Source organism: Triticum aestivum, chromosome 3B (genome assembly GCF_018294505.1).
Source record: "Triticum aestivum cultivar Chinese Spring chromosome 3B, IWGSC CS RefSeq v2.1, whole genome shotgun sequence".
In the NCBI taxonomy this organism is placed as follows: Eukaryota; Viridiplantae; Streptophyta; class Magnoliopsida; order Poales; family Poaceae; genus Triticum; species Triticum aestivum.
This window is the reverse complement of record NC_057801.1, coordinates 131,641,131-131,665,615: the sequence shown is the minus strand read 5'-3', so window position 1 is coordinate 131,665,615 and position 24,485 is coordinate 131,641,131. Positions and strand designations below refer to the sequence as shown.

The 24,485-nt window shown below is 43.9% G+C and overlaps 1 protein-coding gene, 4 non-coding genes and 1 pseudogene across 5 annotated transcripts; all 6 read right to left on the bottom strand.

Moving 5' to 3' along the window:
* Positions 1–3,285: 3,285 nt before the first annotated feature.
* Positions 3,286–3,404, bottom strand: LOC123072986 (small nucleolar RNA SNORD14). The gene has a single exon (XR_006435517.1). It is a non-coding gene; the product is annotated as a small nucleolar RNA SNORD14 (small nucleolar RNA).
* A 43-nt stretch (positions 3,405–3,447) lies between these two features.
* On the bottom strand, positions 3,448–3,584 carry LOC123073191 (uncharacterized; annotated as a pseudogene).
* Positions 3,585–3,632: 48 nt separating this feature from the next.
* On the bottom strand, positions 3,633–3,813 carry LOC123073144 (small nucleolar RNA Z112). The gene has a single exon (XR_006435597.1). It is a non-coding gene; the product is annotated as a small nucleolar RNA Z112 (small nucleolar RNA).
* A 41-nt stretch (positions 3,814–3,854) lies between these two features.
* On the bottom strand, positions 3,855–3,947 carry LOC123073150 (small nucleolar RNA Z152/R70/R12). Its single transcript, XR_006435604.1, has one exon. It is a non-coding gene; the product is annotated as a small nucleolar RNA Z152/R70/R12 (small nucleolar RNA).
* A 52-nt stretch (positions 3,948–3,999) lies between these two features.
* Positions 4,000–4,098, bottom strand: LOC123073148 (small nucleolar RNA R11/Z151). Its single transcript, XR_006435602.1, has one exon. It is a non-coding gene; the product is annotated as a small nucleolar RNA R11/Z151 (small nucleolar RNA).
* Positions 4,099–9,897: 5,799 nt separating this feature from the next.
* Positions 9,898–17,554, bottom strand: LOC123068988 (ABC transporter B family member 11). The gene is made up of 12 exons (XM_044491698.1): positions 17,066–17,554; positions 15,985–16,039; positions 14,869–15,044; positions 14,043–14,264; positions 13,728–13,966; positions 13,093–13,618; positions 12,725–12,998; positions 11,984–12,611; positions 11,658–11,886; positions 11,307–11,573; positions 10,962–11,225; positions 9,898–10,802 (listed from the first exon to the last, which is right to left on the bottom strand). The coding sequence occupies exons 1-12, from the start codon at positions 17,303–17,305 to the stop codon at positions 10,158–10,160; spliced, it is 3,765 nt and encodes a 1,254-aa protein (XP_044347633.1). The 5' UTR covers positions 17,306–17,554; the 3' UTR covers positions 9,898–10,157.
* Between the last annotated feature and the right edge of the window lie 6,931 nt (positions 17,555–24,485).

Here is a 24,485-nt window from a genome sequence, read left to right as displayed (position 1 = left end):
TTTGCCTGTTTTTCTTTATGGACCGCCACCTAGGCTCAAAGGGATCATAAGATTATTTCATGCTAGAAACTTTCGTGTGCAGCCACAAGCTACTATGGGCTCTAGCATAGTTGATTAAGTTGCGTGAGCTCTTGAAGAGCTAGACTAGCAGATGTAGTGGGTTGTAGGTTGGTACTGTCTACCTAGAGTAGAGAGTTAATGCTTGTGAAAGACTGTGTCTCGGTCATCCATTTCTCAAACATCATGAAGTGCGAGAAATTCAACAGAGATCGAGTCTTGTGGGGGAAAGTGCGCAAACCTTGGACGTTTTGAATATCTAGTACTTGGATTATCATGTGAATCTCATCATGTTACTTTAATTTAATTTGTTGGGTTTAATGATGATGCTTAATTGGGATTGAGAGGGTATCTACACTCTCAATGTTTAACAACCACCATGATAGTTAAATAAAATTTATTCCTTTGCAGTAGAGAAAAATTGGCTTTATGCAAAACTGTAACCATAGAGCTTTCCACCAGCCATATAAACATGTAGTAGCATACTTCTGTTCATTATTCTCTATGTGTTACATTGCCAGCATATTCCATGTGTTGACTCATTTTCGGGCTGCAACGTTCATGTTGCAGACTTTTCAGACGACGAGTAAGGTGCCTTTTAGGTCGTGGTTCTATACTCAGTGATGCCGTTGGAGTTGATGGACTCACTTATCTTTCAAGCCTTCTGCTGTTATCGTCATTAGATGACCTTAAAGCCATATTTATTGTAATAAGTTCTCTTTTGAGACATTCGATGTAATAAGTGTGTGATTGCTACTCTGTTATAAATCCTCGAGTACTGTGCGTGTCAGCATTACTGATCCAAGGATGACACTAATGCACAGAAATCAGACTGTTTGAGGTCTGGTCGCTACAGGGAAAATCTCCCCTTGCCCAACCGTCGTGCGGTTGTTCCTGCAACGGACGGCTCCCTTTGATTCCCTGCAACCGACGCCCCCTAGCGATGGATCATCGTGTCTCTTCGGGACGTATAAAAGGGGGCTGTAACCATCGATCAAGACACTCGATCACTTCTGATTCGAAACAACAAGATTGCAACTACTGGTGGGAGAAGTGTTGTCGGCAAGTTTCATCTATACATTTATAAAATATTCATCGTATTTTTTCATTTTTATTTTTTATAAAGAGTCATGATCATTTTCCAAATTTATGAAATTTTAGAATAATCATGTTTTAAAATTCATCTTTCAATTTAGAAAAATAATCATGATCTTTTTCCAAATTTGTGGACATTTTTCAATTTCACGAATATATTTTCAAATTTTTCTGTGTGTCAGTTCAGTTTGTTTCTTTTATCTTTCTTTCTATTTTTCCCTTCTTTCTTTCCTTTTATCATTAACTTATTTAATTTTTGGATTTCTGAATTTTATCTCTTAGTTTTTTTCCGTTCAATTGTCCCTTTTTTCATCAATTACTCAAAAATGTTCATAGTGTATTTTGTAAAAAACTTCACCATGTTTTAAAATGTACATCACATTTTTTTTTAAATGTTCAAAGCATTTCAAAAGATGTTCACCGTGTTTTAAAATGTAGTCACTATCTTATATGAACTGTTTGTGCATTTTGAGAACATTTCACGATGTTCTACTAGTTTTTCATCATGTGTTTCAAAAATGGTCACCACATGAAAAAAAAATATTGTACAATTATAAAATGCTCATATTTTAGTTTATAAAAATGTTCATCATGAATTTTCAAAAACTATCACATTCAAATATAAAAAACAGAATTCATGGCAACTTCAGTTAAGGCGATGTTGACAAACATGACAATTTTTTGACAAAACATCAAACGGGAACAAAGTTCTAAAGTTGTCATCTCTTAGCAACTAAAGTTGCCATTCCGAACGTTCAGGACTGATTGAGGTCCATTAAAAACAATTCACCTCGTTCTACAATTTATTCACCAATATGTTTTTAAAGAAAAATGCTTATTTTGTCAATCAAGTGGCAGAATATTGGCTCGCTGGGCAGACTCGGTTCTGTTCCATTTAAGAACCAAATGCACGAAGGACCTGGGGCAGGTCCGACTCATGCTGTTCCAGCTCTGGAACTAAACAAACCCTGATCAATGTTCTATGGTAGGTCGCAAATTGGGGAACCATTGACAGGGTTTCTTACGCCATGACAGGGTTTCTTTCCATTATGAATCACGATTGAACCATTGTGGGTGGAATGCTAGATGCCCGGGACCACGTTACTATTGTTTCTTTCTCCTCCTTCATATTGACCTTTTCTATCTTTGCCAATAAATGATGAGCTACAAAAGGATTCGTTTTTTTCCGTGTCATGATTACTCCTTTTTTTCCTTTTTAAAGAATGGCATTCTATGTCCAATATCTCGATCGAAGTATGGAGGTCAGAATAAATAGAATAATGATCAATGGAAAAAGGATAACAGTATTATGGATAAATGGAGAAAAAACATCACAACCCGTTGAGGGACACATAACAAACCCCGCACACAACGGTCTCGGCGAGCACACTGGCATCAAAGTTATCACTCCGACCCTAGATGTGTGCAGCACCAACTTTTTGTTTTGTCAACAAGAAAATCCTTATCTCCACAGAACGTTGCCTCAGAGCAAAGAGTTCTAATTTGATTAAAACAAAAAAGTATAAAGCAGTCTGTCGGTGCAAACTCAGTGGCCTGGATGCAAATGCGTCATATTGTAGGTTGACTGCCATCACAAGCAGCTACTAAACCCAAGCTCATCGGCAGCTAATTAAACATGACCAAAGTCGATTTGGCTTCCCATTATAGACTTGGTCTATCATACCCATTACATGGTTCTGATGTCTCTGTCTTATTGTGATCACCTGATTCCATTTGATTCCAGACCTAGATCCGAATTTACAACAAGAAAGAACATTGAAACAAAGAATAGTGTTTATAATGGCGTAACTGAAAAGTGCAGTTTGGAGGATGTTGTGTAAACATCAGTGTTTACCATAAAATAGTTCAGATCATTGGCCAACCTACTTACGATCAATAAGGTAGAACCTAAAATTCAGCTTATATCCAAAGCTAGTATACCACAGTATGTAATTGGACATAATGATAGCCCATCATAAGATAATTCTTATACCATATTAAGATTCCAAAGGCAAGCCCAAACATTTGTCAACCAGTTTAAGAACCCTATGTTCCACTGAGAGAATGAAAAATGTCAAAGGCAAGAAAGATCAGATGCAACAGAAACAAGAAAACAAACTAGGGAAATCATCACGGCTCAGACATCCCAAGGAAGGAATTAGCAGCATTAGCTCTCAAGCGCAAGGCGAAAGCTCTTAGGCGGCATCTGCAAATGTTTTGAGAAACAAGCCTTAGTTCGAACATCATCGCCATTGATTTCCCCAAGAAACTACAAAAAATACCAAGTGAAGCAAGAAGTGTAATCACCAAAAACGGCTCTGTGTACCGACTGAATCACAGCCACAGGTTCCTATCAAATGTGAAAATCTTTGTTGGCACAATGTCGCATCTCTGGTCAAGGCTTGCGGCTACCTGAGACGTGGCATCGGGCCCAGGAAAACAAAACAAAAAAGTTGCAAGAGAACAGACACCATTGCGAAGTCCCTCAGAGACCCGTTTCAAATCACACACACAGCTGAATCAAGCCGGTGCAAATGGTATTCCATCTGCGAGCAAACCACAGAGGTTATGCTACAGGGATGGACACTTGCAGCAGCAGAGAAGCGGCTGCTGTTTACAGTGTCATACGGCACTTCCTGGTCAAGTGCTCTTCACAGGGACAAGATGTAGTACAAAAAGGAAAGAATGGCACAACTTCAAGCAATGCTCAGTGGAAAGAGAAGTCGTTTTTGGTTTGGAGGCTCACGGTGACAGATGCCACCACTGCCAAAACCTATATGAATCATCATTGCATCACAAGAACAGAGGAAACAGCAATAACATCGACAGAAGATGGTGGAAACGTAGAGGCTTCAGTGTGTGTAACAACATAATCGATCAACGGCGGACGAATCCGCCTCACCGAAATCCGCTAAGATCCTTTCGGACCTGAATCATCACCAGCCAACCAAATCTCACACGAACGAAATAACTATAACTACTTAGTCGAGAGGGAAATGTCTCCAAAACACCTCCACGAGATCACAAGAGTACCTCCATCGCGAACAAGATGTTTAGGTTAGATCCATCTCGCAAACGAAGAAATTGCCTCAAAACACGGAAAAGCTTTGGGACAGAGTGAGTTTGCTTTTCTTCCACTCATAATAGAGAGATCTCAAAGAAATTTACGTGATGTGCCGACGTAAAGGGCCCGGAAAATCATCGAGTAATCAGATCCAGGTGAGTTGAAAGCCGGCTTGGTGTTCGATCTAGCAAGATGGCAGGACGATTTGCCGATTGGCTGGGATCGTGGGTAACGAGATCCAGACAAGAAGCTGATCTTGCGAAACCGTACAACGGAAAAAACATCAAATCGAGAAAAACTACGCAGCGAGGAAGAAATCGAAACAAGATCGACGAACGCCAAAGAGGGGATTGAGGAAAGCTGCGGCCGCGGAGAGGAGGCGGCGCGCCGCGCCCACGACGGGATTGTACCGTGCGAGGGTCTGCTTATATATAGCCACCGCCACCGCAGGGTTTCTAGTTTTAAGAAATAGGGGAGCTTTCTATAGGGCGCTTTAAGTGCCGGTTTAGCTTCTTGGCGCCCACACGCCTCAGCTTGTGGGCCGGCCCAATAACTAATTACCGACTGGTTCGCTCGGTTGCGTTACTGCTCTCAATCGTGTTGACCGTCACGGTTGAGTGGTCAACAGTTGACTTTCGATTTTTTGAAAATTAGAAAAAAAAAATGTGAATTCAAAAATGTACATGATTTTTTAAAAAAGTTCACAAAATAGAAACAAGTTCATCAAATTTTAAAAAGAGTACATAGAAGTTGAAAAAATGTTCACCAATTTTCATCAATTTTGAAAATATTTCATTAAATTTGAAAAAATATTCTTCAAAATTGAAAAAGTTCATCAAATTTGAAAAAATATCATCAAATTTGAATAAAACCATCACCAATTTTAAAGAAAGTTCACTGAATTTTAAAAAAATCCATGCATTTAACAAAACAAAAAAAAGAAAATAAACAAGAAATAAAAGGTGTGGAAACTAAACAACAAACTGGGAAAATCGAGGAAGGTAAGAAAAGAAAGAAAAAAGCAAATTCCACAAATCAGGGAAGCTGCCTAGTGGTTACTATTGTTGCCTTCGAACGGATCCTGAGTTCTAACCCTTTCGCAAGCACCCTTTTTGGGATTAAAAAAAAACGTTAGATGGGCCAGCCTAGCGCGGGGCTTTTCAGTCGTCCGTTCGTAAAACACACAATAATGACTAATGAACACGGGGGCGAGAGCTCCTATGTGACGCTCATTGCATCGAAATGTCGGCGTTTCGCACTGGCGTGCCGAAACTGGGCCGGCCCATTTGGCCATTCGCGAGATGAAAAAATGCGAGAAAAGTAATACGCAGGTATGGGATTCGAACCGACGACTTCGTGGACTAGCGCACGCTATGCTAGCCACTGCACCAAACTAGTTTTAGTGCTAAACTTGCAGCGGGAGAATATAAGAAACAACAATGACATCGATTAGACTTAATGTTTGATAGAAAATCCAAAAATTGCGAACGCGAACATTTTTCAAAATTACGAACAAATTTGTAACAGAAAATTTCGAAAAAACGAACAAATTTATAAATTCAGAACATTTTTCAGAAAAAATGAACAGAATCTATAATTGTAAACTTTTTTCAGAACACAAACAAAATTTAAAAGTGAGAACATTTTTTTGAAAATGCGAACAAAAATTTGAAACTCCAAGAAATTTTTCTACATGATTTTCTTTGGAAATTTAGAACAATTTTTAACAATGCGAACAATTTTTGAAAATGTGAACAAAATTATAAATTTCGAACATTTTTCAGAACATGAACAAAACTCCAAGAACATTTTTTGAAGCGATGAACAAATTTCGAAATTACAAACATTTTGCAAATTGAGAATAAATTTTTGAAAATGGAAAGTTTGAACATCTTTTTGAGTTGTAAGAAAAAATGTGAAATCAGGAACATTTTTCGAAATTATGAACAAAAATTTGGCAATGTGAACACTATTTCAAAAACATGAACACATTTTGACAAACAAGTTTTTTATTGAAAATGATTAACAATATTTTAACTTAAAATGAAAAGAAAAATAAAGAAAACGGAAGAACAGAAAAAGACAGCGAAGAAACCCCAAAAAAACCAGTAGAAGGAACAAAAGTTTTTTGGAAATTCCGTGAACTGGTTTTTAGTTTTGTCGCTGATGTGTGTTTATATAAGTTTCGCGTTGGAGTTTGTTTCATTGTACGAAGCAGTTGTGGTGGCTAGCGCCGCCTGTACATCTATATTTGGTGCTGGGTTCGATCCCTAGCGCAAACATTTTTAATCTCGCGTTTTTGCTGTTTTTGATCTCTCGAGAAGGGAAATAACGGAAAATGGGCCGGCCCAGGGTGAGCTGCGCCCTGTGCGAAGGTGCGACAACTTGCCGCAATAAGCGGCGAATAGGAAATTCCCACGGGGGCTCCTATACACACGAACCTTCTCCACCCCACCGTATGCCCTGTTGGGCTGGCCCATGCACGGGGCAGGACGCTTTTTTTTCTACTTTTCCTTTTTTTATTTTTTATTTTTGTTATATTCTACGTTCATATAATTCAGGATTACAAAAAGGTTTTAAAATTTCAAAATATACATTCACAAATTAAAAAAAGAATCGGAATTTAAGAAAAAATGTTCCCAAATTTTAGAAAAATTGTCTCGGATTTGAAAAAAGTGTTCCCAAATTTCATGATGGACATTTTTACAAATACGCAAGGAACAATTTTTTTAAAATGTTCATCTAAAATTTAGAATTCTTCGCGTATACTTAGTAGATATAATTTTTTTTAAATAATGGTGCACATTTTTGATAAAATTTGTCTTTCAGTAATGTTTAATTTTTATTTATTATTTTAGGAAAATGGTTCACCTTCTCTTTAACAAGTATAGATTTAGTTTTATTATGAGCAACAACAAACTAAGGAAAATCGGAAAACCCAAAAGAGAAACAAAATTTTAGCTAAAAAACAATACAAGAGGTGTTGCTCTGTGGGCCGCCCCACGGCGCCATTGCTTGTGCGCTACCTCAATTACGAAGCTCACAATCTCGCAAAGCATGCTCCTTCTTTGGGGTGGGTCACCATTTTTCATTAGGCCTCCCCTATGATCCAGTTTTAGTTCTTGTAAACATTATATTTGAATTAATAGAGCTTTGCATGTTTGACTAAAAACAATCTGCCACAGTGAGCAATTGATAGGAGGCCTCTATGTAGCCGCCAAAGGAAAACTTTGTTTCTTTGCAATTATTGTTCTTTTCGGTTCCTCCCATCTTCAACGCCGTCTTCTGCAACTTTGAGGGTTTGGTTAGCTGCTAGAGGAAAAGATATAACATGTGGCATTATTGTCCTATGGGTCATCGGCTTTAGATTCAACGGGTTGGCTTTCAGTGCTTCAGCGTGTCACGATGGTGTTGGATAAGTTTGGTTGGTTCCTAGTTATCTTGTCTTTGTTTGCAACCTATCTTGGAAGCGATGTGTCCCCAACCATAATGTGTTCAATGATCTTAGGTTCTAACCTATGAGGGTTTAGGAGTAATGCAGCTTTTCAAAACCTATGAGGTCGGTTGTCTTTATGTAGGCCTATTCTTCCATCTTTTTCACCTAAGGTCTCAAGAAAATTCTAGATATAAAGATGGAGATAGAGGCGACAACTTTGGATGACTTTAATAGCACGACAACTGTGCGATCCAATGCCATATCACACAGAGGCGGAGGATGAAAAAAAATTAAGGTGTGGCGAACTGGTAAAGATGTGCGGCCACACTGCGCCCTGCTGGCCGTGGTGTGAAGGATGCGAAGCAGCCGCCGCTCGCTGCACCTAGGTCTCGACGCTCCGTACGCCACTGCGCCTTGCGCGGGAGCGCCCTGCGCCCCACTTGCTCGACGCCCACCACATGCCACAGCCGCTGTCGTCCGCCACTCCGCCTCGTCCTGGCCAGCCGCTGCCGCGTGCTAGGGTTGTTGCGTGCCGCCTACATGTGCGTCTCTATCTGAGTTGGGGAGCTGGTTCTCGATCGGTTCGTTGAGAGTGAGAGTTGAGCTAGAGCTTTTTTTAGAAGATTGAGAGCAAGAGCTTTTTTTTTGAGACAAATGAGAGCGAGAGCTAGCCACCGTGAAATGTAAATGGACCAACTGCTTCCGGATGCCGTGTCTATATGTGGTCCAATTTTCAACTATGTCTGATTGGCCCATCCAGCGTACGACGTCTTCCTTTAGCGATTTTTCCAGCGACGAGATTTAGCGTGGCCAACCGAGAGAAGTGTGTGTAGGTATAAAAATATTTTTGCACCAAAACAAGGTATGGCGGCGCGGCTACCAGACCTTGCCCACTGGGGTCCTCCACTAGTGATATCACACATGGGAGTGATGTTACCTGGAAATATGATTATTATTTTGACAACAGAAAATATATTAGTATCAAGATGATATCAATTACACCTAGTCTATGCAAGGACATAACATCAAAAGCTAGTGGAGAATTCAAGGATGCAGACAACCAAAAAGGATAAAAGGAAGAAGGAAAAAAGAAACAAAGTCCACATGGCCAACAACTAGCAACAACGCCATCCACAATCCTTGACAAAGTCCAATGGCCAACAACTTGCAACATACTAGCAACAACGTCATCCACAATCCTCTACAACACATGAGCTATGTGAAAGGTTCTCTGAAACAATGTCTCCAAGAAGATAACAACGTGCAAGTGCCTTTATTGCGGGATCCAAACACTTCAGGTCAAATCTTGGGTTTTCACCCTAGAGAGTACGTCTGAGCAGGCTTCAAAGCAATGCATTCAATAAGAACACACTGCATAAAACAACACAATTGTCAGATGCACCATCAAAGATCAGACCTACACTACGAAGCTAGAGACCCAATGCTCAATGAGCACCACTAAGTCGAAGAAACCGCGTGTTGCCACCACCCCTTGCCGAAGAAGACGAAGCTACATGAAAGGGCACCCACACATCATGATCACGGGAAACTGAAATCTACTCCTTCCCATGGCATTCATATCCGAAGGTAGCTACTCTCCGGTGCATATCCGCAGTGTGGATATCACCACACGACCAAATCTATGTGTGTGAGCGCAAAACTATTACAAAACGCCGAGGAGTCGAACGTCGTCAGAAGCCATCTTAGGCGCATGTGCTCCACAAACCTTGTGGCGGATACCGATAACGACATGTCACTAAGACAGGGCGTCAACACCATGGCCGTCTCAAGCCGTACACGCACCACCGCCGACCAACCATCACACCTCTTGGTGTCTCCCGGTCATCGCTGCCGCTTCGCGGCTAGCACCTAAGTCGTCGATGCCAGATTTGGGCGCCGGAGACCCACAAACGCACGCGGCCACCCACACTGGCCGCCGTCACCCATGCATCACAACGGTTGCCATAGGAGTGTGACAGATACACATATATCAGAGCGGTTGTTCCCATGATCAAGTTCATACAACATGGTACTCCCTCTTCAATAATGCCACCCACCAACACCATTAACAAGTTTCATCGGTCAAAGTTGTTTATGAGTACATTCGCAAAAAAAAAATTGCTGTTTATAAGTACCACATGAAACTATCAGCAGATTTCCGAATATATAGCCAACGAACGAAATAAGCAAGTGTAAAATTTAACGTCCAGAGCGGAATGAAGGACTTCTAAATGAGTCACGAATCTGTGCATCATACCATGTTTCCATTTACGCTTTTAAAGCTATTAAAAAAAACAGGAAGGAGAAGAAACGAAAACAAGGCCAAAACCCTGGAGAATATCTGTCCTTTACACCTTGGGAAGGAGTGGAACTTCTGTTGTTGCTACGTTGAGAGCGTGGTCATTTGGATACACTAAAAATGAAAAACCAACTGAAATCTGCAAAAGACTATTCAATGCTCGTCATCCTACGAAGCAAGAGCACAGCGTTGCTGGTGTATCCGCTTCAGGAACTGCTAGACTGCAAGGCAACTAGGGACGCGTAGGCACCACCGGGCAGGCGAAGGAGCTGCTCATGCCGCCCTTCCTCGGCGACCACCCCGTTCTTGACCACTGCAATCTTGTCGGCGGCGGTGATAGTCGACAGCCGGTGAGCCACGACCACGGTTGTTCTCCCGACCGTCACCCTGTCCAGGGCCTCCTGCACGATGCGCTCCGACTCCGCGTCCAGCGCGCTGGTCGCCTCGTCCAGGAGCAGCAGCTTGGGGTTCTTGAGGATCGCCCTGGCGATGGCTATCCGCTGCTTCTGACCACCCGACATCTGCACCCCGCGCTCGCCGACGCTCGTGTCGTACCCGTTTGGGAGGGTGGAGATGAACCTGTCGGCGTTGGCGGCCTTGGCAACGGCAATGATCTCATCCTCGGATACCTGCTCCATCTTGCCGTAGGCGATGTTTGCTCTGATGGTGTCATTGAAGAGGACCGGCTCTTGGCCTACCAGACCAATCTGCTGCCTGAGCCAGGTGAGCTTGAGGCTCTTCAGATCCACCCCATCTAGAAAGATGCAGCCAGAGTCAGGATCGTAGAACCTCTCGATCAAGGCTATCACCGTAGATTTCCCACTTCCGCTTTCCCCGACAAGTGCAATAGTCTGCAACAAACAACCAGGATGACAATGCATGAGATCAGTGGCGGAGCTAGCTTGTTTTTACCCCAGTCAAGTTATTTTCATCCTGTTCAAGTTCTTCTATACAGCAGAGTACTTCAACAGTACTGTAAAAAATGGGAGAAAACCGAAAACCAAATGTACCTTGCCAGATGGTATCCTCAAGCACAAATCTCTGAAGATTTGCACGTCTGTCCGAGCAGGGTACTTGAAGCTCACGTGCTGCAACTCTATATTGCCTTCCACTGCCTCTAGTGTCGTTCCTACCTCATGGCTTGCATCAATCTTGGATTTCCTATCAATAATCTTGAGAATGGAGGCAGCTGCATTTTGCACTTTGGCAAAATCCCGAGCAAGGGAACTCGACTGAGAAACTCCAACAGCCATCATGGTTAAAGCGAAGAAGACCTGCATTTTCAAGAAAAAGCAGCGGCAATGAGAAGAAGACCCAGATCAATTCTTCGAGTCTATGAGTTGTTTGGTTCTCACCCTGAAGACTTGCCCAACTTCTGCAGTCCCATTGTGTACAAAGCGAGCTCCAACGTAAAAGGATATGGCATAAAAACAGAAGAGCAACGCGAATGACAATCCATAACCCACGCCACTTATAGCCCCCTGACGAACTCCTTGTTTCACAGGACCTTCACATTTCTTTCGGTAGCTTTCAATTATCTTCTCTTCTGCACAAAATGAAGCAACAGTTCTGATGTTACCGATGGCATCAGTAGCAATTGTGCTCGCTTGTTCATACATTTCCTGCAGGCAAACATTACAAAGAATTTCAGCTAATAACTACACAATGATATGATCACCATGAAAAAGGAATAATAGACCATATACCTTGGCATCAGCACCAAAACCCCTCATTAACCTCGTTTGAGCATAGCTCTGTGCAATCACGCAAGGAAGGAAGCACAATACAATGCATGCTAGTTTCCAGTTTGCAATCATGGCTATTACGATACCGACAACAGCAGTGCTTATGCTTTGCACTATCAATGACAAGACATCCCCAGCAATGCTTTTAACAGACGCCGCATCCCCTGATAGTCTGGAGCCTATTGCGCCGCTAGAGAATTGGAACAATGATTGAGAATCAGGAAACAAAAAAATAATGGCATTCTACAATATTGATGTATCAGATGAATAAGTGAACACAGAAGTACCTGCTGTTCAGAGGGTCATCGAACCATCCTATTTCCTGGTAAACAACCCGACTAAATGAAACCGCACGTATGCGCTCGATAAGTTTACCACCTGCCATGTTGAACAAAGCGTATTGCAATGGGATGACAAAGATGGAGATGACACCCAACATCACATACATCTCTGCCCAGAATACAGAGTCTTTTCGCAATTGTTGTGGCGGTTCATAGAATGTGTTAATGGCACTTGAAAGCAGCATGCCAAACACCGGAAGTATAGCACCATTGGCTGCAGCAGCAGTGCATCCTAACAGAAGGATTGGAACCTCAGGCTTATGGAGGTAGAGCAGGCGTCTGATCACTTTCTTCCCTGACTTGGCATCATCAACCCCTTCGGTTTCATGTTCATGCAATGAGAATGTTTGCGAGTTTATTCTGCTTCCACCCTGTGGTGAATATCTACTCATAGATCTCCCAAAGGATGGCTTTATACTGCTATGTTGACTTGCAGAATTTGCAGCATCAGATGCTGATTGTAACCTGATGGAGTCATCTCCATGAGATCCCTCCCTTTTCGTATTAACCTCTTGCAGCCTTAAAAGTTGGGAGTAGGCTCCATCGGGATCCTTTATCAACTCAACATGTGGCCCTGTTGTGCAAACATGCATTTAGAGCTTGTTTCTAACATCAAAATCTGAAACTTCACCGTTGCTGAATAAATGCAGTATGACTAGCTAAAAGTGAGGCAGAAATTCAGCTTACCTTGCTCCACAAGCTGTCCCCGATGTAGCACTGATATTGTATCAGCATTTTTTATAGTGCTCAGGCGATGTGCTACAACTATTGTGGTTCTGTTAACCATGATATTATTTAGTGCATCTTGAACTACATGCTCAGACTCGGCATCAAGTGCGCTTGTAGCTTCATCAAGAAGTAGTATGCTGGGGTTCTTCAAAATTGCTCTTGCGATTGCAATTCTTTGTTTCTGTCCACCAGATAGTTGTGTTCCATGCTCACCAACCATTGTATCCAGTCCCTGGTAATAGTTGTCAACTTATAATTAGGGGTGAAAATAATACTGCAAAAATACAAGATTGCAGAATGCATGAGAAGGGATTAAATGGGCATACATTTGGTAACTTGTCGATGAACTTCGCAGCATTAGCAAGCACAGTTGACCTCCTAATTTCTTCCTCTGTCGCACCCTTCTTTCCATATTCTATGTTTTCTCGTATAGTAGTTGTGAAAAGAATAGGTTCTTGGCTAACAAGCCCTATTTTCTGTCTTACCCAGCTAAGGTTTAGCTGTTTCAGATTAACACCATCCAAAAGAACTTCACCTGATTGTGGATCATAGAATCTCTCTACCAAGCCAATTACAGTAGATTTCCCGCTTCCACTCTCCCCAACCAGTGCCACCGTCATGCCAGTTGGAATGCTTATAGAGAAGCCATTGAAGATAAGTTGCTCAGGTCGTGCAGGGTAACTGAAATGGACATCTTTCAACTCAACATTTCCAACAAAGTTCTCCAATATAAGGCCACTCTTATCACTTGCGTCAATCTCAGGTTTTCTATAAATGGTTGCAAACATTTTGTGAGCCGCAATCTGTCCTGATGCAAAAGCAGTTAAGCATGGAGAAGACTGTCCAAGAGCCCTACAAACAATTAGATGAAACAAACGTCATGCAAATGATGGCAATTTAATTTGAATTTGGAGCTTTGTATCTTGAAAATAGATACTGCCATGCAAATGAAAATACTAACATTGCACCAGTCATGATGGCCATCAACACATTAATGATATAGCCACCAGTATATCCCTTTTCAATAATCAGCTTTGCACCATACCATACAGCTAATCCATAGCTGCAGAAAACAATAAGCAGAAGTGAACCAACTCCAAGGCCCCCGGCAATACCCTGGTGGACTGCTGACTTGTATGATATTTTCAAATGCTCTTTGTATTCACTAATTGCTCTGCTCTCTCCAGTGAAAGATATCACCTGTTTTCATGAAGGAAATGAGAAGTTAGCTAGGCACAAGAATTATAAGGGTTAAGTTTATAGAAGGTAGATATACCGTTCTGATTGATCCTATTGTTTGTTCAACCACTTTCCCTGCTTCAGCATAGGCCATCTGGGAACGGTTTGATAACTTTGATAGAACAAGTGACATGACTGCAGCAGCTGCTACAACAGGAGGAATACTTGACAACATAACAAGGGACAGAAGCCAGCCTCTTGTAAATGCGATGATAAATCCACCCAGAAATGTTGATACCAGTTGGAGAAACTTGCCCACCTTCATAAATAGTCAAATTAAAGTGTGTTGAGCACTTAAACACAAGTTTTTAGAGATGGTATTCTATGCATTACACACACTCTTGCTACTGTAATTAGTAAAAAGAATCTTAAACATGCACCCAAGTGCAAGTAGTTTTGTATTCGAGGAAAGCATCAAGATGACACGGGCGTTACAATGGCGAGCAGGCGACTAAAACACTGATAAGAAAAGGGACAAAATAACTACAGAAACAACCTTAGCTAGCCAAAAACGAACGGCAAAAGGAAACACTAGCCCACCGACAAAGCCACATCGGGAGGGGCCTAGCATGCTGTAATCAGTAAATATGTATACTGGAAGTAGCCTCAAATTTGTTGCATAGTTGAAACTGCAAAGCTTTTTATAAAAAACTAGCATACATCAAAATCATGATTCACTTAAAATAACGCTTATGATCTTTATAAATCCATGCAAAGGAGACATATATTTGAACTTGACCTGGTTGTGTGATAATTTGTAATAGAAACAGTAAAGTGAAGGTATGCATTAAAGTACCTGAGAAATAGGAAAATTCATAAATTTAAAATTTAAGAGGGAGTCACATGGTTAAGATATGGCTCACCTTTTCTCCAATTGCATCTTGAATTAACACTGTGTCACTAGACATCCTTTCAATAACTTCTCCAGTTGACGTCTCCACATCGAAAAATGATATATCTTGTCTAAGTATGGTCTCGAGGTACAGCCCACGGATGCGTGCAGCCTGTCTTTCTCCAGTCACCATCCAGCATGACACCTCTGCATGCAGAAGCAGAGTTCAAAGAGATAGTACGATAATCATATGCATCCCATTGCAGTTTCTGACATCTTTATGAAAAATAATACCAAAACCAGTGTTATTTTTTCACTATTAATATGCTTAAAAATAAATCCCCAAACAAATTAATAAATCCACATATTGAACAAGCAATGTTGTACCAAAAGAATACATCAAAGCTTACAATTAAATTATTGCTAATATAATTAGAGTTCATCAGCTGGTTGGATTATGTCTTTTCTTTTACTCTAAAAATGGAAATTTTAGTGATTTTATGTTTTCTTCGGTTGGTGTGAAAAACTGGTAATATAAATAGTTAGCTTCTGGTGCGCAATACTCTTCCAGCACTCCAGTGCAATGATATGCAAAAACCATTAAGCTGGTCGTGACAAATTCCATAAAGTTCTTAGAACTTTTACATCAGTAAAAAATGCATGCCAAATAAATAACCTCAAAATATGAATGGGTAGGATGCATCACATATACTAAGCCAGAGACAAATTTATTTCCTTAAGGGGCATAAATGAGTACAGTAGAATTAACTGGTGGGTCTGGCATAGCATATTATGAGTGTAGTTAATAGATCTCATCAACAAATGGGTAGTGATACGTGCATATAATTTACTTCCTTTCCAGCATTGCGGCAAACAATTTCTGGTCTTCATTTCATCCAAATTAGGATTGCCAATTTTCGAACCAATAGAAATCATTCATACTTTTCAAGAAGAACAACATATTCAGCATATGCATCTTGAATCGGGAGTTTCTACATATGCAGAGTCCTGAACAGGTGGAGTACACATTTTGTATAAGGAACTATGTAAGCGAAGCAAATATGGATAACATGTGAGAAATTTACACCAGAAGACAATATGGGATTATGCACTTCCAAACTGCTTCTATAATAGAAATGATACTTACGAAGAAACCCTGCTACTCCAGAAGCTGATGCTAGATACACAAATCTGACAGCAACCTGGAAAGACAAAAACGCATACAACATAAAATGGTGAAAAGTAGTCCCAACGTAAAACCAGCAACTCAGATTATAAATGCCAGCTGATGAAATTTCATTTTCAGTAAGAAGTACTACTGTACTACATGTTCAACTTGACAGTAAAGAGCATCAGGCATGAAACATAGAAACAGAACTAATATACATGTACACGTCAAATAGCAATTAGTACTGCATAACATTCCTGGGGGAGAAGAGAATACAGCCATCTAACATTGAGATACAAGCCCTCACAAAAAACACTTTGAGATACAAGCGGACCTATATATATATATTCTACTGAAACATTTCCCATAGTGGTTTGGACATTTGTGCATGGAACCGTTTTGACCATGAAAAGGACCGGCCCTAACAATTCTGCTGGCTTTGGTGAGGAATTCGTTCTCTCTTAGGTATGAAGTTGTGATCACACATTCATCCTTACAAAATTCGTTAGCAGAGCAAATTAAGATCCATATATCAAATAGTAGAACTTTGGTGCTTGCCACCTTTCGAAATCCATAACAAATCGTGAAAATTATGGTCCTCTGGAACTCTAAATTACTACGTACAGCACGGGAACCTCAAATAAATTGATCACAAATCAAGTAAGCTCCATACCAAAAATAGTGACGCAGATTAACTCCATACCAAAAATATCAAAAGAAACTAATTAATTATGCTCCACGCTGGGAAACAATCGAAACAAATTAATGATAAATATGTGTTCGACACTCTTCTCAGATAATAACTAAATCAATCGCCGAAAGACTAAACGTTCGATCTGAAGGGTTCGATTTACTCGAGTCCGACGCTGCCTATGCCAAAACCCTCGAAAACTCTCGCAGCAGAAACCGGAAGTGCGAAGAACTAGCGAGCGAGCGACGCGGGAGCAAGGCGAAACAGGCGGGCGAGGAAGTAGACGACGCGGCATTGAATCATCGACCGTCCAGGAGCGCGTGGGAGAGAGGAGAGGGAACCCTCGACGGGGGCGGGGGCGGCGCGAACCTTGGAGACGGCGTGGACGAGGTCGGCGCGGTGGGCGGGGCCGAAGGCGTCGACGAGGTCGCCGACGAGGAAGGCGAGGAAGGGCATCGCGACGCCGTTGGCCATGGCCGCCGCGGCGCCGACCGCCATCAGCGCCGCGTCCCGCCGGTCCGCGAACGCGAACAGCCGGTACATCGGCACCCTCTTCGGGGCGGCGGCGGCGGCGTTGCCGCCGCCTCCCGCTCCTCGCGCCGGCGCCATCTGGTGCCCAGAGATCGGTCCGAGGCCGCCGCCACCTTCCCGCCTAGCGCCCTACTCTTTCGCGCCTCGCGCTGCCGTGGGAGGAGGGAGAGCGGCGATGCGAATGCGACTGCGACTGCGGCTGCGATGGTGTGTGCATGGGTGTGTGTGGCGCCCCTCCTGGTGTTTAATGTGGCGGCGGGCGGAGTCGATCGCGTAGCCGCCAGCTGTCTTCTTGTTGGTGGAATCTTCTCCGTCTTGTTGGTTTATCATTTTATCTCCCCCTCCCCCCTCTCCCTTTCCCCGGTATAATTCTTGGACTCGTCGGCTCGTCAAAAAAAAAAAAAAAACTCAAATGTAGCAGTACCATTTTGGATAGCCAAAGTGCCAGACCCATTTCTGCCGCTGCCTTGTAACAAAATCCTAGTCACAGACCTATTTTGTGTCGTACGTCAGGAGCACATGTACGTGTCATGCCAGGAACAAACAAGCCAGGGACATTATTTTTTTAACACAATACAGACGCAAGCACTCATATACACGCGCATACACTCATCCCTATGAACGCACACACGCACACCCTACCCCTATGAGTACATCCGAGAGACTGAGCCGGCATATCATTTTGAAAATTACGAAGTCACCGTAGGCACCTCGTCGTCGACGGGAACGTCTCCTCCCACTGAATGCGCATCGCCGGAAATCCTAAAATAAATTCAGAAATAAATGCGAGCACCAGGATTTGAACCCTGGTGAGCTGGGGATACCACAGTCCCTCTAACCATCCAACCACAGGTTGGTTCGCAAAAATTGAAGGAACATTAATACCAGCGCGTTAGGTAATTTTTAAAAGAGTTTTTATCATTTATGTCATTAGTTGCGTTCCATTACTCAATTTTTTTCATTAGAAGTTACAACTGCTCAAAAATGTCATCGTTTGGTGAGATGGCTTGCTAAAAAATGCCAATGGAAATCTCAAAAAATACCATTGTTCCATTAGATGTTTGCTCAAAAATGTCATTAGACATTGTTATTGTCAAGACAACATCGTTAACCGTGTTATATGATGAAAATACGCCTATAACCACATGTCAGCTCTCTCTATCTCACAATGATAAGTGTGGACCTTACTTGTTAGGAGTAAGCAAGCGAATGATTTTAGAGGAAAATAATAACGCTATTGGGATCAAGTGGCACCCACACTTTATTGTAGTGAGATAGAGGGAGAGCTGACATGTTGGTTTATAGGTATTTTTGTCATTATAACATGGCAAACGAGATTTGAGTTGACAATAATGTTGTCCAGTGGCATTTCTAAGCATGCGTCTAACGAAGTGATGGCATTTTTTAGCAGTTGAAATTCCTAGTGGCAAAATTGAGTAGCGAGACATGATACATCCATTTTGCATCATGTTCTCTTACTGTTATTTTTAGCGTTTTTATCCAATATAACACTTTGGGGAGTAATTCTAATGCTCTTTCTCTTATAATTTGCAAGGTTTATACAAAGAGGGAGAATACCGTCAGCTGGAATTCTGGACCTGAAAAAGCTACATCAGAGATACCTATTCTGCACATCTCCAAATAGGCTGAAATTTTACGGAGAATTATTTTGGAATATATAAAAAATACTGGAGAAAAGAGTTACGTGAGGAGGCCACCTAGGTGCCCACAAGACACCAGGGCGTGCCCACCCCCCAGGCGCGCCCTGGTGGGTAGTGGGCCCCTGGCCCACTTCTGGCGACCATTGTCGGTGTCAAAACCGGCGGATCTCGGGTAGGGGGTCCCGAACTATGCGTCTAAGGCTAATGGTAACAGGAGGCGGGGGACACAATGTTTACCCAGGTTCGGGCCCTCTCGATGGAGGTAATACCCTACTTCCTGCTTGATTGATCTTGATGATATGAGTATTACAAGAGTTGATCTACCACGAGATCGTAGAGGCTAAACCCTAGAAGCTAGCCTATGATTATGATTGTTGTTGTCCTACGGACTAAACCCTCCGGTTTATATAGACATCGGAGGGGGCTAGGGTTACACAGAGTCGGTTACAGAGAAGGAGATCTACGTATCTGAATTGCCAAGCTTGCCTTCCACGCCAAGGAGAGTCCCATCCGGACACGGGACGAAGTCTTCAATCTTGTATCTTCATAGTCCAACAGTCCGGCTAAAGTATATAGTCCGGCTGTCCGAGGACCCCCTAATCCAGGACTCCCTCAGTAGCCCCTGAACCAGACTTCAATGACGATGAGTCCGGCGCGCAGATTGTCTTCAACATTGCAAGGCGGGTTCCTTCTCCGAATACTCCATAGAAGATCTTGAATATGAGGATTGTGTCCGGTTCTGCATACCACCGTAGAGGGTACAATATTTCACAAATCTAATCTGCTGACAACTTTTCACAGCGTGACATCACGCCACGACCCAGTCATTATGCGAACCATTTTTCTCAACCTGCCACCGCACATATCGCGAGGCGGTTTTATTGGCACGTCTTGTCGAAGCAGAGATTGTGTCCCCTTATCACGGGATTCTCATCAATACGGGTGTGGGTAATCCAACTGCGCCATCAACACGGTGCGTGGGGAATAGCGAGTTTACCGGGCAAGTGGGGAGGCACAGGATCCCTGCTGCCTTTATAAGGGGATAAGGACTCCCCTTTTCACCCACGCCTTCTTCTTCCTCTGCAAATCCATTCCCCCTCGCTCGAGCCCTAGCACCCAAGCGTTCGTCTTCTCTGCCCAAAAAGGTCTTCCGAAAATGTACGGATCCGGGGCAGGAGGCAAGTGGATGGCCTCTAGCATCCGGGAGAAGGATATCAAAAAGCTTCGGGAGGCCGGGTATATGGCCAAGAAAATCAGCCACCGTCTTCCAACGGCGGGACAGATCGTCCCTACTCCGAAACCCCATGAGAGGGTTGTATTCCTCCCTCATTTTGTCCGCGGGCTAGGGTTTCCCCTCCACCCATTCGTTCGTGGCATCATGTATTATTACGGGATATGGAAGACAAGAATATCAAACTTGTCAATGTAGTCCAGGTGATGTTAGTTCGCCGGATTCTTCCTTGTCAACATCGGGCTTGCAATTTATGGGAATTCGACCCGGCCAAGCACCAGACCCTACGGGAGCTCTTTGGCTCCTCGCATAAGGACATCTGGAAGGTGCTTTTCAAGTCCGGCAAATCGTGGCCGGACTCCGCCGAGGACCGCGGGTACCAACTGTCCCGCCCTGCAAGTTCGGTAAGTCACTGTTATGTTGGCAATTCGCATGTTTTATTCGCATATCCTGAGGAAAATGCTTTATGTGTTTTCCACAACTCTCATAGGGCTGGACGAAGAAGGTCGGGCGGATCTACTGTCCGGCCCCACTGCCAGAAGAACCGGCCGGCCCACTTCTGACGAAGATGCTAGTCCCGACGCCTTACAAGGCGCCGAAGAAGAAGGCCGAGAAGGAGGCCAAGAAGATCAGGGGCGGCCTCCGTCGTCGCGGCGCCTCAGACACAAAATCCGAAGACTCCAACGCCCGTTCTTCCTCCGAAGAGGACGACGAGGAGGAGGAAGATGAATCCCCGGCGGGGGGAAGAAAGGAAAGGACAGCCTCCACATCCTTGGAGGCTGAGTCGCCTAAGAGGGAAAAAAACTCCTCTTCCAGAGGAGTCCACCGCCGCCGATAGCAGCCCGAAGTGGGATCCCAGGGCCCAGCCCGTGGTGAACTCGTGAGTATATAAAGTCCAAACACGCTTATGCGTCCAGGCTCGTCATGGCATAATATTTTAATCTTAGCCATACTTTTTTGCAGTCCGGCGAGGTCCCGCACCGAACAATCCTCGTCGGAGGATTTGCTGGGTTCAGATGCTATGGAGAGCGGGACACCCCCGAAGGCCCCTTCCCCCAAACATGTAAATGACACCAAGGTTTCGTCCCAGGAGGACCCAGACCAAGGAGGGGGGGAAAGGTCGTAAAGGCGGCACCAGGAGGTCGAACTTCAGGGGCCGGACACATGGGAGAGAAGGCTCCCATGGATGTCGTCGGCGGGGGCGATCTTGAATTCGGCCCCCAGCCGGACGCAATTCCGGAGACCAATACGACTCCAGAATTAGGTAGGCGGCCTCCCTCGGCTTGAGGGGGTGTTCCTGTTCCACTGGCATCCTCTGTCCAACCATAGGTGCCGGATACTTTATCGGCGGCGTTGAAAAGCGCCTCCATCATCGATGAACACCGCGCCCTTATGGGTGCGGTGATTGAGAAGATTCAGTCTGCTAAGAGTGGACTGAATGAAGCCTGTATCAGCCTTATAAGAGGCTTTGAGGTATGTTTTATGAGGTTTCGAAGAGTGTCACGGTATAGATAGTAGCCCCTGATACACTGTTCGGTGAAAGAAAGAACCGGACAGACGATCAAATTTATGTTTGCAGGAGACTCACTTGATGACATCTATCTCTTTTTTTATAAGCAGGCGTCTGTAGCGACTGCCGCCTCTCATACTGCGGAGGTCTCCAAACTGAATCAAAGTCTGGAGCGGGCCAAAGAAGAACTTGGCCAGTTAAAAAGGCAATTGGAGGATAAACAAGGTATGCACAAACCTTGCTCGCGTTTAGCGTGGATGAATTTTTAGTATGATAAAAATATGTTTCATGATTTGCTCTAGGGGCGATGACCGAAGTCGAGGCTCTTAAGAAGGTTGTGGCCGAGGCCGAGAAAAGGGCAGCCGCAGAGCAGGCCCTTCGTGAGAAACACGAGGCCAGTGTTATTGAAGCTGAGCAAGAGCTTCAAGGGGCCATGAAGAAATGCGAGGCCTTGGAGCAGAGTTTAACGGAGAAAGAATTCGAACTCACCAAGGCTCATCAGGCCGCACGCGATGCCCGGGGGGAAACCCAAGGCGCCCTGCAGGAGATCCAGGAGGCGAGGAAGATCGCGGCGGGTAAGGTTTTTTCCATGTAAAGTAAGTATTTGAGGAGAAAATCATGTTTCTACTTTGAGTTCGGATTTCTCCAGGGGTATTTCGAAAATCATGTTTCTACCAATGTCAGTGTCAAAACCGGCGGATCTCGGGTAGGGGGTCCCAAACTGTCCGTCTAAGGCTAATGGTAACAGGAGGCGGGGGACACAATGTTTACCCAGGTTCGGGCCCTCTCGATGGAGGTAATACCCTACTTCCTGCTTGATTGATCCTTATGATATGAGTATTACAAGAGTTGATCTACCACGAGATCGTAGAGGCTAAACCCTAGAAGCTAGCCTATGATTATGATTGTTGTTGTCCTATGGACTAAACCCTCCAATTTATATAGACACCGGAGGGGGCTAGGGTTACACAGAGTCGGTTACAGAGAAGGAGATCTACATATCCGAATTGCCAAGCTTGCCTTCCACGCCAAGGAGAGTCCCACCCGGACACGAGACGAAGTCTTCAATTTTGTATCTTCATAGTCCAACAGTCCGGCTATCCGAGGACCCCCTAATCCAGGACTCCCTCAACCATCTTCTCATATATATTGACATTTGTCCTAGAAAAAGGACTTTCGGGACGGAGCACCATCGTCGCGAGGCGGAACTTGGGCGGAGCACTTTTGCTCTCCGACGGAGAGATTCCGCCTAAGATACTTCCCTCCGGGAGGGGGAAATCGAAGCCATCGTCATCACCAACAACCCTCTCATCATGGGAGGATCAATCTCCATCAACATCTTCACCAGCACCATCTCATCTCAACCCCTAGTTCATCTCTTCTATTCAACCTTTGCATCAAAACCTCATATTGGTACATGTGGGTTGCTAGTAGTGTTGATTACATCTTCTAGTTTATGCTAGTTGGTTTATTTGGTGGAAGATTATATGTTCAGATCCATTATGCTATTCAATACCCCTCTGATTTTGAACATGAATATGTTTTGTGAGTAGTTACTTTTGTTCTTGAGGACATGGGAGAAATCTTGTCAAAAGTAATCATGTGAATTTTATATTTGTTTGATATTTTGATTGTATGCATCAATAAAAGTGAAGACTCTAAACAGCAAAAGATAAGCAATATAAGAGTTCTTGCAATGTTTTTTTTGCTTTAGATTCCTTTTGAGATGCCGAGAAGATTAAAAGGATGCCTACTCAAGAACTACATCTAGTAACACATACCAGTCCATTGTGCATTTGGAGAACTAAACTCAAATCAATAAAACTTTAGAATAAATATTGCGCTACAAAAAAATACACATCCGTGACATTTTGGGCCGAACGAATTTTTTTCCTGTCATACTTATGGCACTTCTATCACGATAATTGTGACAAACCCCGGTATCATCATAGATGTGGTGGGCTCCTACTTCTATGACAAAAAAATCATGACAGAAAATGGGCTTTTCGTCCTGGGCGGGTCGGAGATGCAGCTGCATGACATTCTTTGGGCCGTGCATGACGGAAAAAACTATGGTAGAAGCGAGGGCGAGGAAAATATCGGGGAGTTCCCGGTTACGGTGGGTGGTCGGGGGCCGAGCGATGCGCGTTTCTCTCGTACACGTACGTGCGTGGGTACAAGGCATTGGGCTCTAACTGAACCCAAGCGAGGCGTTCGCCTACTGAATCCGAGCAATTGCATTGCAGGCTACGCGTTACTGAGCCCGAGCAATCGATCAATGGCTGTTAACTGGACCCAATCAAGCGATTCCTTTGCTACTGCTGCTAACTGAAGCCGATCAATGCTGCCTCTAGATGAACAGTGAGCGTTGTTGGGGGGGGGGTGGATGAACAGTTCCCGGTGGGGGATTGGATGAACAGGACCCCGTGGTGTTGCCGATGGACGAACAGGACCCCGATCAATCGAGCCGGTTGGGCGTGGATGAACAGGACCCCGTGGAGGGTTGGATGAACAGGAACCCGTGGAGGGAAGGTTGAACAGTAGCTGGTGGAGGGCTGGTTGAACAGTAGCCGGTGGAGGGCTGGATGAACAGTAGCCCGTGGAGTGGTGGTTGAACAAGACCCCGTGGAGAGGGCTGGTTGAACAGTAGCCAGTGGTGGCTGGATGAACAAGAGCCCGTGGATGAACAATCGCAGGTGGAGGCTGGAGGAGGTCAATGGTGGATGAACAGTAGCCCGTGGAGGCTGGAGGAGGTCAACGGTGGAGATGAACACTATCCCATGGAGTCCTGTTTTGCGGCATGCCACACCCCTCCCGATGAACATGACCCCCGTTTCGACCGTAGCGCTCCAACAT